The 18,251-nt window shown below is 50.9% G+C and overlaps 1 protein-coding gene across 3 annotated transcripts in view; it reads right to left on the reverse strand.

Annotated features, from left to right (window-relative positions):
• Nucleotides 1-18,251, reverse strand: part of NUP153 (nucleoporin 153) — a 256,824-nt gene that overhangs the window by 221,633 nt on the left and 16,940 nt on the right. For all 3 annotated transcript variants that reach the window (XM_030211374.1, XM_030211384.1, XM_030211366.1), the window contains exon 2: nt 12,481-12,706. In XM_030211374.1, coding sequence (XP_030067234.1) covers nt 12,481-12,706 — 226 coding nt within the window. The remainder of the gene's footprint in view (nt 1-12,480; nt 12,707-18,251) is intronic.

Below are 18,251 nucleotides of genomic sequence, written 5' to 3' on the forward strand. Positions count from 1 at the left end.
TCAACTATCCCGAACTTGCATTCGGAAAAGGCAGCCACACTTTCTCCCATTTGGGCAACATTCTTCTTTTCACAGCCGTCAGTCTCTCCATCTCACATATATATCTGACTTTCGTGATCCAATCTGTCAGCGAGGGAACCTTTGGGACCTTCCAATGCCTTGCCAGGTTAGTCCGAGCGGCCTGCAGAGCTCCCTGCAACAGCAACCATTGAATCAACCTTAGTCCCGCAGGTCGCTTTCCTAGCACAAAGACCAGGGGATGCCATTGCACAGGCCTTCCTATCCATTTTTGGAGCCTAGCTTGAACCCCCCCCCCCCCGCCAGTACGCTTGTGCCTTACGGCAGGACCACCATATATGACCCATATTTCCCACTTCCCCACACTGCCTCCAACATGATTTCGTCACTGATGGGTACATGTGGTGCAGCCTTACTGGCGTGAGATACCACCTGTAGAAAACCTTTAATGTGTTCTCCTGTAAAGCCACCGATCTTACAGATTTCATTAAGCTACTCTCCAGCTGCGCCCAGGCCTCGCTGCCATGGCTCTAACACTATGAGCCGTGACATGGCCCTCAAGAGCCAGCCCAGCCTGGGCGTAAGTGAAGGAAATGCAATCTGCTAGCCAATTGGAGATGGTGCGTTTCCCAACAGCAACCCCTTTTCTATTGGGGTCGAAAGAAATAAACAATTGGGCGGACTGTCTGTGGGGCTGTGTCCGCTCCAAATGGAAGGCCAACGCTCGCTTGCAGTCCAATGTGTGCAACTGACGTTCAGCAGGGCGGGTATGTGGTCTGGGAAAGAATGTTGGCAAGACAATTGACTGGTTAAGATGGAACTCCGACACATCCTTTGGCAGGAACTTAGGGTGAGTGCGGAGTACTACCTTGTTATGATGAAATTTGGTATAAGGAGCACGAGCTACCAGGGCTTGAAGCTCACTGACTCTACGAGCTGAAGTAACTGCCACCAAGAAAATGACTTTCCAGGTCAAGTACTTCAGATGGCAAGAATTCAGTGGCTCAAAAGGAGGTTTCATCAGCTGGGTGAGGACGACGTTGAGATCCCATGACAATGCAGGAGGCTTGACTGGGGGCCTTGACAAAAGCAAGCCTCTCATGAATCGAACGACTAAAGGCTCTCCAGAGATGGCTTTACCCTCTACACGATGATGATAGGCACTAATCGCACTGAGGTGATTCCTTACTGAGTTGGTCTTGAGACCAGACTCTGATAAATGCAGAAGGTATTCAAGCAGGTTCTGTGCAGGACAAGAACGAGGTTCTAGGGCCTTGCTCTCACACCAGACGACAAACCTCCTCCACTTGAAAAAGTAACTCTTTTTAGTGGAATCCTTTCTAGAGGCAAGCAAGACCCGGGAGACACCCTCAGACAGACCCAACGAAGCAAAGTCTACGCCCTCAACATCCAGGCCATGAGGGCCAGAGACTGAAGGTTGGGGTGCAGAAGCGCTCCGTCGTTCTGCGAAATGAGAGTCGGAAAACACTCCAATCTCCACGGTTCTTCGGAGGACAACTCCGGAAGTAGAGGGAACCAGATCTGACGGGGCCAAAAAGGCGCTATCAGAATCATGGTGCCGTGGTCTTGCTTGAGCTTCAGTAAGGTCTTCCCCACCAAAGGTATGGGAGGATAAGCATACAGGAGGCCGGTCCCCCAATGGAGGAGAAAGGCATCCGACGCTAATCTGCCGTGTGCCTGTAGTGTGGAACAGAACAGAGGCAGCTTGTGGTTGGTCTGAGAGGCGAAAAGATCCACCGAGGGAGTGCCCCACTCTCGGAAGATCTTGCGTACCACTCTGGAATGGAGCGACCACTCGTGCGGTTGCATGACTCTGCTCAGTCTGTCGGCCAGACTGTTGTTTACGCCTGCCAGGTATGTGGCTTGGAGAAGCATGCCGAACTGGCGAGCCCAACGCCACATCCCTACGGCTTCCTGACACAGGGGGCGAGATCCGGTGCCCCCTGCTTGTTGATGTAATACATTGCAACCTGATTGTCTGTCCGAATTTGGATGACTTGGTAGGACAGCCGATCTCTGAAGGCCTTCAGCGCGTTCCAGACCGCTCGGAGCTCCAGGAGGTTGATCTGAAGATCTTGTTCCTGGAGGGACCACAGACCCTGGGTGTGGAGTCCATTGACATGAGCTCCCCACCCCAGGCGAGATGCATCCGTCGTCAGCACTTTCGTAGGCTGTGGAATTTGGAATGGACGTCCCAGGGTCAAATTGGTCCGAATGGTCCACCAGTGCAGCGAATTGCGGCAACTGATGGACAGGCGGATGACAACTTCTAGATTCCCGGTAGCTTGACACCACTGGGAAGCTAGGGTCCATTGAGCAGGTCTCATGTGAAGGCGAGCCATGGGAGTCACATGAACCGTAGAGGCCATATGACCCAGGAGTCTCAACATCTGCCGAGCTGTGACCTGCTGAGACGCTCTGGTCTGAGAGGCAAGGGATAGAAGGTTCTGCGCCCTTGCTTCGGGGAGGAAGGCCTGAGCCGTCTGAGAATTCAGCAGCGCTCCTATGAATTCCAGAGATTGGACTGGCTGGAGATGGGACTTCGGGTAATTTAGCACAAACCCCAGCAACTCCAGAAGGTGGATAGTGCACTGCATGGACCGAAGAGCTCTTGCCTCTGCGGTGCTCTTGACCAGCCAATCGTCGAGGTACGGGAAAACGTGCAATCCCAGCTTGCATAGGTAAGCCGCCACCACCACGACACACTTCGTGAACACCCGTGGTGCAGAGGCGAGCCCAAAGGGCAGCACACAATACTGAAAGTGCCGTGTCTCCAGACGGAATCTGAGATACTGTCTGTGAGCTGGCAGTATCGGGATGTGAGTGTAAGCGTCCTTTAAATCCAGGGAACATAGCCAATCATTTTTCTGAATCATGGGTAGAAGGGTGCCCAAGGAAAGCATCCTGAACTTCTCTTTGACCAGGTATTTGTTCAGGCCTCTCAGGTCTAGGATGGGGCGCATCCCCCCTGTTTTCTTTTCCACAAGGAAGTACCTGGAATAGAATCCCTGCCCTTCCTGCCCGGGTGGCACGGGCTCGACCACATTGGCGCTGAGACGGGCGGAGAGTTCCTCTGCAAGTACCTGCCTGTGATGGGAGCTGAAGGATTGGGCTCACGGTGGGCAATTTGGAGGAGTGGAGGCCAAATTCAGGGTGTATCCGCACCGCACTATTTGGAGTACCCACTGGTCAAAGGTTATCAGAGGCCACCTGTGGTGAAAAACTTTCAACCTCCCCCCGACCGGCAGGTCGTCCGGTACGGACACTTAGATGGCGGCTATGTTCCCATGGATCCAGTCAAAAGCTCGTTCCCGGCTTTTGCTGTGGAGGTGCAGGGGGTTGCTTAGGCGCACGCTGTTGACGCGAACGAGCGCGCTGGGACTGTCCCTGAGGAGGCCTTCGGGCCGGCTGGGTGTACCTACGCTTGTTGTAGGCGTAGGGCGCAGCCTGCCAGGCCCGGGAAAAACGTCCACCTGCTAAGGTGGATGCTGAAGTCGCCCGGTGGGAGAGCTTGTCGAGAGCGGTTTCCCGCTGGTGTAGTTGGTTCACCAGCTGCTCGACCTTCTCGCCAAAGATGTTATCCCCCCGGCAAGGGACATCCGCCAGTCGTTGCTGGGTGCGGTTGTCCAGGTCAGAGGCACGCAGCCAGGAGAGTCTGCGCATCACTATACCTTGGGCCGCAGCTCGAGATGCCACATCACATGTGTCATAGATACCCCTGGACAGGAACTTTCTGCACGCCTTCAGCTGCCTGACCACCTCCTGAAAGGGCCTGGACTGCTCCGGAGGGAGCTTGTCGACCAGGTCCGCCAGTTGCTTCACATTGTTCCACATGTGAATGCTCATGTAGAGCTGGTATGACTGGATGCGGGTCACGAGCATGGAAGATTGGTAGGCCTTCCTCCCAAACGAGTCCAGAGTGCGAGACTCTCGCCCCGGGGGCACCGAGGCGGTATCCCTCGAACTCCGTGCTCTCTTGAGAGCAGAGTCCATGACCGCCGAGTCATAAGGCAATTGGGGCCGAATCAACTCTGGGTCAGAGTGGATCCTGTATTGGGACTCCGCTTTCTTGGGGATGGTGGGGTTAGATAAGGGCTTCAGCCAGTTCCGAAGCAGTGTCTCTTTGAGGACATTGTGCAACGGTACCGTGGAAGACTCTCTAGGTGGTGATGGATAGTCGAGGACCTCCAGCATCTCAGCCCTCGGCTCATCCACAGAGACCACAGGGAAGGGAATGCAAATAGACATGTCCCTGACGAAGGAGGCAAAGGAGAGGCTCTCAGGGGGCAAGAGCTTCCTCTCCGGTGAAGGAGTGGGGTCAGAGGGAAGGCCCTCAGACTCCTCTGAGGAGAAATATCTGGGGTCCTCCTCCTCCCCCCCACGAGGCCTCTTCCTCGGTGTCGGACATGAGCTCTTGCAGCTCAGACCTGAACCGGGCCCGTCTCGACTGCGAGGAACCATGTCCTCGATGATGGCGTCGAGCGGTGGACTCCCGCACCGGCGGGGATGAAGCTCCCTCCATCGACGTGGATTTCACCAGCGTGGCGGTCGACACCGGTGCCGCAAGCCGTCGGTGTCGGAGGCCTCGGCATCGGGCTAGAGCACACCGGCGCCTCCATCAACGGCGCCGGGGGGGCAAAAGCACCCCCGGTGCCGGCAAAGCCTGGCGCATCAGCCCTTCCAGAATCCCTGGAAGGATGGCTCGGAGGCACTCGTCTAGGCCCGCTGTTGGGAAAGGCAGGGGGCCCGGTGTGGGTGCCGGAAGCTGCTCGGGTCCAGGAGACGGTACCGAAGCACCCATGGACTGACGCAGCGACACCTCTTCAACCGAGGGGGAACGCTCCTCTCGGCACTGCCGCTTCCTCGGCATCGAATCATCTCTCGAGGTGCCGGAGCTGGTAGTCCCATGCACCGTGGGCGACCGATGACGGTGCTTCTTGGTTTTCTTTCGGTGCCCGTCATCGGCGCTCGGCGGTAGAGATGAAGAGGAGGTAGAACCCCCCCGGCCTCGAGGGATCGGGTCTTACAGGGTTCGGTCCCGATGGCCCTGGGTAGAGGGAGTGGCCGGGACCTTCGAGGACATCGACGGAAAACTCGCGTCAGCGAAGTCAAAGTCATCGATGGTGGCGGTGAAAAGCACACCCGAAAAAGAAACGACCGCGCGGCCAGAAGGCCGCAACGAGGCGCCCCCGCGGCTAAGACAACAAGGGGACAAACTTTTTTTTTTTTTTTTTTAACAGAACAAAGAAAAAGTACGTGAACGCGTTCGTAAAGAGAAAAAACTCGGTTTCCGGGGCTGACAGAGAAAGAGACGGTAACACGTCTCTCTCCAGCGCGGAATAGAAAAAAACTGAGCGGGAACGGTCGCGCATGGGCGGGAAGATGGCAACGCATGCTAGGTGGGCGTGCCCTGCATGCGGGACCGCCCGCGAAGTTTTGTTCCGGTTGGTGGGGGCTGCCGTGGACGTCAACCCAGTCGTGAGAACAAGCAGCCTGCTTGTTCTCGGAGAAAATAATCACCATTTCTGCCAAATAAAAGGAACGGCAACTAGAGAGGTTGGGCCCAAAGGAGGACTGGCAAAACCATGAACACCCTCCAAGAGCTCTTCCAGAGGCAAGGGGCCTGAAACTGTGCCTGTCCCATCATGTATGGGTAACAGGAGCTAGCAGCAGTCATCAGTTGCTGGTGCATCAATCCAACCTACACCATCGACTGGAGGCACAGAAATACTGAAGGGTTCCAGGTTGCACCAACTGGTGATGTCAATAGAAGATTTCAACAGCTTTACCTCCATCCGCTGGTAGGGGGATAAAATCCATTGTTCTGGACTGGTCTAACAGGATGATGGCAAAATTATGTCTTACCTGACAATTTTCCTTCCTTTAACGCAGCAGATGAATCCAGGAACTAGTGGGTTAAGTCCGCCTACCAGCAGGTGGAGATAGAGGTAAACAAACTAAAGGCAGTGATGTCAGACGGCCAGCTCCTTCCTCAGTTAGTATGTCCTTCCTCTGTCCATGATACACAGAGACTGAAGAAATTGCAATTTAGGGTTTATGTTCAATGTTCTTTGTGGGATTTACATATGTGATCAGGGTATAAGTCTGGTGTGGATGACAGTGTGAGTGAGTTGCAGGGATACTATTTGGTAATTCTTTTAATACACTGGTTTGTTTTCACTAGTAAAGATTTTGTAATTTATATAGAACAGGAGTACTGATTGCTGTTAATGTTTTAGGTACCTCCTATTATATATATATATATATATATATATATATCCCCTATTAGGATTAAGATTTTATCTGTGTGCCCTTGTGTTCTTTTAGGGCTCATTGACTGATCTTTTTTGAGATTGTGCTCTGATGATACACAGAGACTGAAGAAACTGCAATTTAGGGTTTATGTTCAATGTTCTTTGTGGGATTTACATATGTGATCAGGGTATAAGTCTGGTGTGGATGGCAGTGTGAGTGAGTTGCAGGGATACTATTTGGTAATTCTTTTAATACACTGGTTTGTTTTCACTAGTAAAGATTTTGTAATTTATATAGAACAGGAGTACTGATTGTTGTTAATGTTTTAGGTACCTCCTATTATATATATATATATATATATCCCCTATTAGGATTAAGATTTTATCTGTGTGCCCTTGTGTTCTTTTAGGGCTCATTGACTGATCTTTTTTGAGATTGTGCTCTGATGATACACAGAGACTGAAGAAACTGCAATTTAGGGTTTATGTTCAATGTTCTTTGTGGGATTTACATATGTGATCAGGGTATAAGTCTGGTGTGGATGGCAGTGTGAGTGAGTTGCAGGGATACTATTTGGTAATTCTTTTAATACACTGGTTTGTTTTCACTAATAAAAATTTTGTAATTTATATAGAACAGGAGTACTGTTTGTTGTTAATGTTATTCGTAAGCATTTGCCAAGGCCAAAAATATGAAACCAGTAACAACCAGAAACCATCCTCACTATGAAAAACAGAGAACTAAATAAGAACTTCAAAATAACTGCAACTTGATCCAGAAATCGGAATCCTTTCTCTGTTCCCATATCTGTCTGAACTCTGCAAAAGAGAACCCGGAAGGAAAAAGTAGCCACACTGCTCGGAAAACGAAAAAAATGTCGGTTGAACTAGGGAGGGATCCTGGATTCATCTTCTGCGTTAAAGGAAAGAAAATTATCAGGTAAGACATAATTTTACCTTCCTTGTCACTTGCAGCAGATGAATCCAGGAACTAGTGGGATGTACCAAAGCATTCCTTAAGTAGGGTGGGAAGTCGACGCTCTCCACGCCAACACTCCCGCCCCAAAACTTGCATCCTCCCGAGCAGACACGTCTAACCTGTAATGCTTCACAAAAGTATGACAGGACGCCCAAGTAGCCGCCTGACAAATCTCTTCCAGAGATAAGGCAGACGCCTCCGCTCAAGAAGCCGCCTGTGCCCGAGTAGAATGCGCCTTCAGGGCCACTGGAGACGCCCGCCCTTGTAGCAAATACGCCGCTCCAATGGCTTCCCTAATCCAACGAGCAATGGAAGCCTTAGAAGCCACCTCACCTCTTTTCGATCCCGACAAGAGCACAAAGAGATGATCCGAGCGTCGAAACTCATTAGAGATCTGCAAGTACCAAAACAAGGCTCTCCGCACGTCCAGGAAACGTAGTGAGGAAAACTCCCCCAGATAATCCTCTCTTCGAAAAAACGGAAGATAAACTGCCTGATTGACGTGGAAAGCCGAAACCACTTTATGCAGAAATGACGGCACTGTCCAGATCGACACCCCTGCTTCAGAAAACTGCAAAAAAGGATCTCTGAAAGACAAAAGCCTGAATTTCAGAAATCCTCCTAGCCGAAACAATTGCCACCAAAAACACTGTCTTAAGTGTTGGATCCTTCTCAGAAACCTTATTTAACGGCTCAAACGGTGGGGCCTGGAGGGCTCACAGTACCACATTCAAATGCCACGCAGGGCACGGCTGACGCAGAGGAGGCCGAAGCCGAAGAGCTCTAAGTAGGAAACGGACCACAGCAGAGTGAGCTGCTAAAGAGGAACCGTCCCAGTTTGCCCTTAAAACAAGCTAGTGCGGCCACCTGCACTCGAAGGGAATTATATGCCAATCCCTTTTGAAGCCCATCCTGAAGGAACTCCAGAATAACCAGAATGTCCGCCCGAAAAGGCGATTCAGCACGCACACCACGCCGAGAAAGCTTTCCACACTCGCGCATACGCTGCTTTAGTAGACTGCTTCCGTGCCCCCAAAAGAGTGGCAATGACTGGTCCTGAAAATCACTTCTTCCTCAGCTGCTGCCTCTCAATAGCCAGGCTGTAAGACCAAAGCGAGAGGGATCTTCCATCTGAACTGGCCCTTGATGCAGCAGATCGGGAGTCACCGGAAGTCGCAATGGTGGCTCTGAGAGTGCTCGAACGAGATCCGCATACCAAGACCGTCGGGACCAGTCTGGGGCCACTAGAACGACTGGCCCCCGATGCCACCCTATGCGGCAAAGAACTCTCCCTATCAGAGTAGCTGTTGTTCCGGCCATGGCTAGAGAAGAGCGTCCAATCCTGCGGATCCTGGCTGCCATTTGCGGCTGAAGAACTGGGGAACTTTGGCATTGCAAGCCATGGCCATGAGATCCATTACTGGTCTTCCCAAAGGTTGACAGATCAGCTGAAAAGTCGAGTCTGACAGCGTCCATTCCGCTGCGTCCAAAAGAGTCCGGCTGAGAAAATCCGTTTAAACATTGTCTTGACCCGCAATGTGCGCTGCCGACAGACTCCGAACATGTGCTTCCGCCCATACTAGAAGACGAGATGCTTCCACTGCCAAGGGAAGACTGCGAGTGCCCCCCTGCCGATTGATGTAGGCCACCGTCGTGGTGCTGTCCAAGAATACACGAACTGCCTGCCCCTGCAGAAGGTCCTGAAAACTACGAAGCACGATTATCGGACAAGTCGCTTCGAGAGGGGTCCACGATCCCTGGGCTACTCGATGAAGACAATGAGCTCCCCAGCCCGCAAGGCTGGCATCCGTCACGACTACCAACCAATTGGGAGACGCCAGAGAAACACCCTTCTGCAAATTGGCTGACCGGAGCCACCACGCGAGACTATCCCTGGCCCAGCTCGACCAAGGAAGGCGTTGTTGATAACCCAGCGACGTTGGCAACCATCTGCTCAAAAGGAAATTCTGAAGAGGCCGTACATGAGCTCTTACCAATGGAATGACCTCCAAGGTCGCTGTCATGGAACCGAGGAGCTGAACATAGTCCCATACTTGGGGAGTGCGACAACTCAATAAGGTCCGTACCTGAGAAAGCAATTTGATCCTTCACCCCTCGGGGAGAAACACCTTCCCCCGCTTCGTATCGAATTGCACTCCAAGATACTCCAGACTCTGAGTAGGAACCAGATGACTCTTGTCCATATTGACCACCCAACCTAAGGATTGCAACACCGCAATCACTCGGTCGGTGACCACTCTACTCTCCTCTGCTGTCATCGCCCGAATCAGCCAGTCGTCGAGATATGGATGCACTCGAATCCCCTCCTTCCGCAGGAATGCCGCCACCAGCACCATGACCTTGAAAAAATGCGTGGGGCAGTGGCTATTCCGAAAGGAAGGGCCCAAAACAAAGTGCTGACCCAGCACTGCAAATGTGAGAAATCTCTGACGGGGGCTGCCAAATTGGAATGTGCAGGTAAGCTTCCCTCAAATCAAGAGCTGTCAAAAAACTTGCCTGGTTGAACAACAGCAATAACTGCCCTTAATGTCTCCATGCGGAAGTGACGAACCCGCAAAAACTGGTTTACTTTTCTGAGATTGAGAGTAGGCCGAAAAGCTCCTCCCTTCTTTGGAACAAAGATGGAGTACCGACCTGTGCGCCTTTCGAGAGAAGGAACAGGAACGATAGCCCCTATCCTTAGCAGGTCTCGCAAACACTGCAGAACTGCTGTACTCTTGGCCCGCGATACACAGCGGGACTCCAGAAAAAAGTCTGTGACGGGAGAGAAGAATTCTAGCTTGTAACCTTCTTGCACCACTTCGAGGACCCACAGGTCCAAAGTAATTCTGGTCCACTCTGGAAGAAACAGAGAAAGCCAACCACCAATCTGCTCTCCTCCCGAGTTGACCTGCGCCCCATCATTGGGAGGCCCAAGAAGGATCCCCCTGACGAGGGGGGGGGGGTCCAGCCGGATGCTTCTCTTTGCAAAAGGAAGAACGCTGCCCAAAATGAGGATGCTGAAAGGCTGCGTTGGACCACCTCGGGTGATACCGTCGGGTCTCTCTGAAATGTGACCTCGAGGCTCCCTGCCTGGAAGTAGACTTGGGTCTATCCTCCGGAAGACGCTGAGATTTGGAATCCCCCAAATCTTTAACAATCTTTTCTAGGCCTTCCCCAAAAAGCAATTTCCCTCAGAAAGGCAATTTACTGAGCCATTGCTTAGAGGCCATATCTGCAGCCCAATGACGGAGCAACAGAAGACGCCGAGAGGAAACGGTCAAGGCCATGGGTTTGGCTGAAGCACAGACCAAATCATACAAGGCATCCGCCAAGTACACCAGCCCAATATACATCAGTGACATCTGAGGAGTTCCCGGCATATCAGACTCCAAAATCGAATCCATGACAGAATGTAGCCAACTGAGACAAGCTCTAGCCGCATAAGAACTACAAACAGAAGCTTGAAGTGTCAAAGCGGCCACCTGAAAGGCACGTTTTAAAGAGGCTTCTAGCCGTCTGTCTTGCATATCCTTAAGTGCCACACCACCTTCCACTGGAAGAGTAGTCTTCTTAGTGACCGCTGTCACCAGGGCATCCACCCTAGGTAGAGCAAACTGCTCTAAACGGTCCGCTGAAACTGGATACAGCCTGGCCATAGCCCTGGCTACTTTCAGACCCCCATCCGGATCCGCCCACTGGGCCGAAATCAACTCTTCAATAGCTTCGTGTATCGGAAAGGCCTTAGAAGGTCGTTTGGTACTAGCCATCTTGGGGTTTACCGCCTGAGAAGCCGCAACCTCAGGATCCTCTATATTCAGGGTTTCCAGCGCCTGAGAGATAAAGGAGGACAACTCACATCCTCACAGCGGAAGAGTCCTCCGGTTGGTCAGTAAAGACACCGTGCTCCACGTCCTCTACCACCATCTGCTCCAAGAGAGCCACTACGGAGGAAGCTGCAGGCGATTGTATGCAGGACCCCTCCTCAGACCCCAAAGAAAGCCTAGGCTTTTTAAGGGAGGAGAAATCCTCTGGGGAAAAACCCAAAATCTCTTGGTTACCCCCAGACCCCCTGAGAGGATCAAAGGCCGAAGCTGGCGCAGCCACGGGGGGCAAAGCTGCAACAAAAACGCCCGATGGAGTAGCAAAATTAACTCTGGTGAAAACCCCTCCCCCACAATGGAGGAGGTCGCAGCCATGGCACCTGCACCACCACCCACAGTGCCTGACGCCCCCCCCCCCCCCCCCCCCCACCAGCGGAGAAGAAGCTTTGCCCAAAACCGCTACTGGAGCCGGCTCCGCGACCGATTGCAAAATAGCGCGAGAATCATCAGGCTCCGGGCGGGAAAGTACGCTCCGTCGAGTCCCGCCAAATCAGCGCACCCCACACTGCAAAGGCCCGCCGCCGAACACCGTTTCCCACATTGGGAACAGCGTTTTACCTCCTCCGCTGCCATCGCCCGCCCCCGAACAGTAACACAGCAAGACTTACCCCGGACCGGGAAAGCGCGGGAACTGACAGCTGAGCCAAAGAAAAAAACTCTCTGACACCACTTCGAGGCAGGCTCAGACAAGCAGGCAACAGAAAACAGGACTCGGACAGCAGTAACACAAACCTGCTCTCAGCAAAAACAAACTTCCCTGTGCTTCTCTGTTTCTCTTTTAAATAAATTCTATGGTTCTCTTTTTTTTTTTTTAGTGAGGAGGCAGAAACAAACAGGGAAGGAAAGGAACAGCAAAAGCCTGTTCACAGGGAATTTGAGATGCAGCAGGGACCCAGCAACAGTGCATGCTGCCAAAGAGGACACCACCAGTCCACCACCCCTGGCTCAAACTGGCCACCAGCCCCAGGAGCACCCTCAGAGGCCTTGGGCCCAGGATCTGGAGAAAAAGCCGTCAACCACCTGCTGAGATAGAGACATACTGACTGAGGAAGGAGCTGGCCGTCTGGCATCACTGCCTTTAGTTTGTTTATCTCTATCTCCACCTGCTGGTGGGCGGACTTAACCTACTAGTTCCTGGATTCATCTGCTGCAAGTGACAAGGAAAAGGAATTAAAAATGAAATGTAAATCAAAAAATCCTAAAACCAGCATGACTGTTTATATTCAAAATGTAAAACACCCCCCACACCCTAAAAAAAACAAATACCCACTTCTATGACTATGGTTGATGAGTGCCACATTCTGAGTGCAACACTCACACTCACCTGCTATGTGATCAGTCTCTGGCTCTGGTGTGACCCTGCCATCGTGCAGAGGAGCAGGATCTCCATCACCAGCATGAGTATGACAGAGATCGACCTCCCTGCTTTCCTCTGTCGTTTCCTTTGTCTCTCTCGCATCCACACAGCCGTCTTCACTTTTGTTGAAGTATTTCTGCAGCCACCCGGGAACAATGCTCTTCACTGTGTCTGTAACACGGCTAATGAGGCCCTGTTGTGACAGAAGAGCAAGAGACAAGCTTTTAGGCAGAGATATTTATAATTATGCTAGTCTACCACATGAAAACAGCACAACAGAATTACAGCTGCCCCCTCCCCCATTCACACAGAGCTCAGTCCCTCTTAGCATAGCAGGTCATTAATACAAACAGCTTGAAAGTACCACCACAGGACAAGAAAAAGAAAAAAAGAATGTCAATATGCTTGACAAAGCAACATCATATACCCCTCCTCTAGATACAACCACTGCTCTTTTGCATTCACTTCCAACTCTGCACAAGCTCAGAAAAACAGCACAGCTTACTGTTCTCTCCTTCCACCTGCTTTAGAACAATGAACACCTGAGTACAGTACCTCAAAAACAGATGCAGCAGAAACCTTTAGATATCTGTATTAACCCTCACCTTCAGAGCTCCTAGAGAGGAGGGTGGGGGAAAGACAGTTTCTGTACCAGTATAAAACTGCAATATAAATAATCCTGAGCAGATCCTGCTCCCGGTTTTTCGCTGCCTTTTCTGCATTTGATCTGAAACTGCATAGGCATCCAGCACCCCATGTTAGAATAGACTCCATGACTCCTCTATGTCCTAAGAACAACTGGAAATTAAAAAAACACACCAAGACCAAGCAAGAAACTGCACCAAATGAAGTTAGATTTAGGAAGGGCACCACATAATGACAAAACAGCATAAAGACTGAACTTAATCTAGACCAGCTGATGTTATAAAACCATGGGACTCACTCTGGACATTTTAAGGCACGAACCCTGTAGAGTACAAGCACAAGGCTTGCTGTAAAATCTATTCATATCAAGCTGAAACCATGGACAGTGTAAAAGCAACGTTGGTTTTTGATACTTCCTTTACAAGTCCACAAAATAAAAAAAAATTATATTAAACAAATTCTAGAAACCCACAAAGCGCAGACCCTGTACACCCAGCCTTTTAATATGGATTCTAATACAATGTGTTTCCAGATGGGCCATTCACGTCTTGCCTTTGTTTTTACGTGTTTAAAAGCTGCACCACTTACCTTTCCTAACTTTAAAAAACAAAACAAATCATATGTAGAGAGAACAGTTCTCATTAATATAACCCTTAAGAAACTGCATGCAAGTAAGAAGTCAAGCGAAGAGCCTAAAGCGACAGCATTTTACCTTAAGTAGGCTCATCCATAACCAGAAGTAAGACCGTAGCTCTTTTGTACTGTTCTGTATTTCCAGGCCAATAACACAAGTAAAATTAACTATCTGGCTGAAATCTACTGCACAGCAATTGTCATGTCTAATTGTAAAACAGGCAGAGTGAGAGACAAACAAACAGCTGTCAGACAAGTAAAAGCACTGACATAAGCCAAAAGGAGAACTTGGCAGAAATAAAACTACCTGACTAATTTCAGAGTTTTACCTCAACTCAGGCCAAAAATCCCTGCCCCCTCCTCCCTCCCCTGAAGGAAAAAAAAAGGCTGCCCCCTCCATAATGCCCTGTATCAGGTCAACACCTGAAGAGCAGCCTCTGTTTAAAGTCCAACCCAAGACGTCTCCCAAAAATGCTTAGAAGCACAGAATATAAGCAGCGGGCCTGAATCACCATCTGCGTTGTACTGAATGTCGCGTATCAGCATGAATTCATGTCAAGCCTCTACAATATAGAGTGTCTTTTCTCTGCCACCTAAATTTAGGAGCAAGGGATCAAATGGACCTTTATTTATAAGTGTAAAGCCAGTTCTGTGACTAGGCCAAGCAGATCAATAAGATTGCTGCAGTGAAGTACACAAATAAACCCTCTAAACTTTCTAGTGTTACCAGGAAAGCTGTTTACAAGTGTATAATACTAGAAGGCCACAGTCAGCAACATGGGCTCTTTTCACTGCACTCCCCAACTCTATAAAACATCTGCAGGTCGATTCTCAGAACGTCCGCAGTAAGCCCAACAGCGCAGAAAACTAGCTCTCCAATACTCAAAGGAAATGATATTCAAATTACATGCATACTGTAAAAGCAAAAGCAAGGGAGAAGAATATGCTTGGCGCATGTGCAGGAGAGTTTCACAGTAAGCGCAGATGGGAAAATTAAGTTCTTAGCTTGGTAATTTTCTTTCCTTTAGTCATAGCAGATAAAGCCATTACGTATGGGTTGTGTCCATCAACCAGCAGGGGGAGATAGAGAGCACTCAACTTTTCACAGTGCCTCATGGCCAGCCAGCTCCACTGCCTCTTCAGTATTTGAAGCTTCCAAAGCAGTGTGTCAAACCACAATGGGAATAACATGAACTTTCCTCACAGCAAACGATGGCCCCTTAACAAGGGCATGAACTCAAAAAAGGAGGGAATGAACTCATCCTCCTGGAGGGCATAAACTCGTCCTCATTGTATAACTGGAGGGGATACACGCAACCTCCTGGAGGGAATAAACTCATCCTCCAAAACATAAACTGGAGGGAATGGACTCATCCTCCTATAAGTGAACATGAATCCTGAAGACTGTTTTCCAACTTTCTCCCAAGGAAGGAACTTCAGGAAACAAGAACAGAACCTGAAACAGATTCACAGCATACAGACAATCATACAGAGAGGGCTCATTGCTTCATCTGCTATGACTAAAGGAAAGAAAATTACCAAGGTAAGAACCTAATTTTCCCTTCCTTGTCATCAAGCAGATGAAGCCATTACGTATGGGATGTAACAAAGCAATCCCTATATAGGGTGGGAACAGGTCACACCACACGCTAGCACTTGTGCTCCAAAACGCGCATCCCTCCTGGCAGCCACATCCAGCCTGTAATGTCGGGCAAACGAGAGCTTAGAAGCCCATGTTGCTGCACTGCATATCTCTTGACGAGAGAGTGCTCCAGTTTCAGCCCAAGAGGAAGACATCGCTCTGGTAGAATGTGCCTTAAAGGCTACAGGCGGAGACTGGCCGGCAAGCAGATATGCTGAAAAGATAGTTTCTTTGAGCCAGCGGCCAATAGTGGCTTTAGACGCTGGAGACCCTCTGCGAGGACCTGATAGCAAAACAAACAGATGATCATAGATCCTGAAAGAGATAGTAACTCGCAGATACTGCAGCAGAGTCCTGCGCACATCCAACAGGTGCAACTGCCCAAAAGATTCTGGAAACTCCTCCTTATCAAAGGAGGGCAAGAAAATAGGCTGGTTTAGGTGAAACGCTGAAACCACCTTAGGCATGAAGGAAGGCACGGTCCGAACCGTGACCCCGAACTCTGAGAATTGCAGAAATGGGTCTCTACAGGACAGCGCCTGGAGCTCTGACACCCATCTCGCCAAAGTAATGGCCACAAGAAAAACGGCATTTAGTGTCAAATCTTTCTCCGATGCTCGCCGAAGCGGCTCAAAAGGAGAAGCCTGCAGGGCCTTCAAAACTAGCCCCAGGTTCCAAGCTGGACAGGGTGCTCACACGGAAGGCCGGAGCTGAAGCACCCCACTAAGAAACCGTGCCACATCTGGATGAGCAGCTAAAGACACGCCTTCAACCTTACCACGAAGGGAGGCCAACGCTGCCACTTGCACCCGCAGGGAATTATAGGCCAAGCCTATTTGTACACCATCCTGCAAAAAGTCCAGAATCGACGAGAAAGGAACCAGCATGGGTGTGATCGCTTTTGAAACACACCAAGACTCAAACTGGCGCCAAATCCTGGCATAAGCCACGGAAGTGGAATGCTTGCGGGCATGCAGGAGAGTGGAAATGACTGTTTGAATAGCCTTTGTCCCTCAATTGCGCCCTCTCAATCGCCATGCCATAAGACCAAAGCGGCAGGCGTCCTCCATGGCTACCGGGCCCTGTGATAACAGGTTCGGTACCAGAGGTAAAGGAAGGGGAGCCTCCACTAGCATCTGTCGGAGGTCCGCATACCAAGGCCTCCTGGGCCAATCCGGGGCGATGAGCACCACTTCTCCTGGGTGCAGCCGAATCCGCAGGAGCACGCACCCTATCAAGGGCCACGGAGGGAACACATATAGTAGGCCCGGAGGCCAGGGCTGAGTCAAGGCATCCAACCCTGCCGAGCGAGGATCTCTCCGTCTGCTGAAGCAGCACGGGACTTTGGCATTTGAACTTGTCACCATAAGATCCATCACGGGCTTGCCCCATTTGGCACATATCTGCAGGAATACTTCGTCTGCTAGTTCCCATTCTGCTGGATCGATCCGATGCCAGCTTAGATAATCGGCTTGCACGTTGCTCTGACCTGCAATGTGAGCTGCCGACAGAAACTGAAGATGCAGCTCGGCCCAGTGGGAAATCTGTTCGGCCTGCAGTGCTCTGCACTGAGTGCCGCCTTGTCGATTTATGTAGGCCACTGCTGTCGTGTTGTCTGACATCACTGACAGCCAATCCTTCCAGGTTCACTTGAAAGGCCAGAAGCGCCTGAAACACTGCTTTCAACTCCAGGCGGTTGATGGACCACTCCGACTCCTCGGGTGTCCATAGACCCTGGGCATGCTTCTCCTTGCAATGTGCGCCCTAGCCCTTCAGGCTGGCATCTGTCAGTACTAAACACCAATCGGGGAGCGCCAGCGGCATTCCTCGCCGCAGCATGCTGTCTGAGAGCCACCACTCCATGCTGAGTCGGGCCGCAGGGAGCCAAGAGAGTCTGCATTGATAATCCTGAGAAACTGGAGACCATCTTTGAAGTAGGGAATACTGTAGAGGTCTCAGATGCGCTCTCGCCCAGGGTACCACTTCCAATGTGGCTGTCATCGATCCCAGCAGCTGGACAATGTCCCAAGCTCGCGGGCGGGGCATCCTCAGGAGCAGACGGACCTGATTCTGAAGCTTGCACCGCCTTAGCTCGGGTAGGTATACATAGCCCGAGTCTGTAACCTGGCCCCCAAATATTCTAGAGATTGCGAGGGGGTCAGGTGACTTTTGGCCATATTGACGACCCAGCCTAGAGATTGAAGTTCTGAGACCACTCTGGCTGTAGCTTGATAGCTCTCTGTTACAGAGTCTGCTCTGATGAGCCAGTCGTCTAGGTACGGGTGAACCCTGATACCTTCTCGCTTGAGCAAAGCAGCTACTACCACCATTACCTTCGAAAAGGTTCAGGAAGCTGTGGCGAGGCCAAAAGGCAAGGCCTGGAACTGGAAATGTTTTCCCAACACCGCAAACCTCAGAAACCTCTGGTGCGGGGGCCAAATTGGTATGTGCAAGTAAGCTTCTTTCAGGTCTAGAGACGTGAGAAACTCTCCTGGCTGTACCGCAGCAATGACGGAGCGCAGGGTTTCCATATGGAAATGCCGCACTCTCAAGGACTTGTTTAATTCTTTTAAGTCCAGAATAGGGCGAAAAGACCCACCTTTTCGCGGCACCACAAAGTAGATGGAGCATCGGCCGTAGCCGTGTTCGGCGGGAGGTACCGGGGACACGGCCCCTAACTGAATCAGACCTTGCAAAGTCTCCTCTACCGCCGCCCGTTTGGCGGCAGAACTGCATTGGGACTCCACAAACACGTCTCTTACTGGGGCGTTGAATTCTATTCTGTAGCCATCTCTGATCAGGTCCAGAACCCACTGAT

This window comes from Microcaecilia unicolor, chromosome 1, assembly GCF_901765095.1.
Source record: "Microcaecilia unicolor chromosome 1, aMicUni1.1, whole genome shotgun sequence".
Taxonomy (NCBI): Eukaryota; Metazoa; Chordata; class Amphibia; order Gymnophiona; family Siphonopidae; genus Microcaecilia; species Microcaecilia unicolor.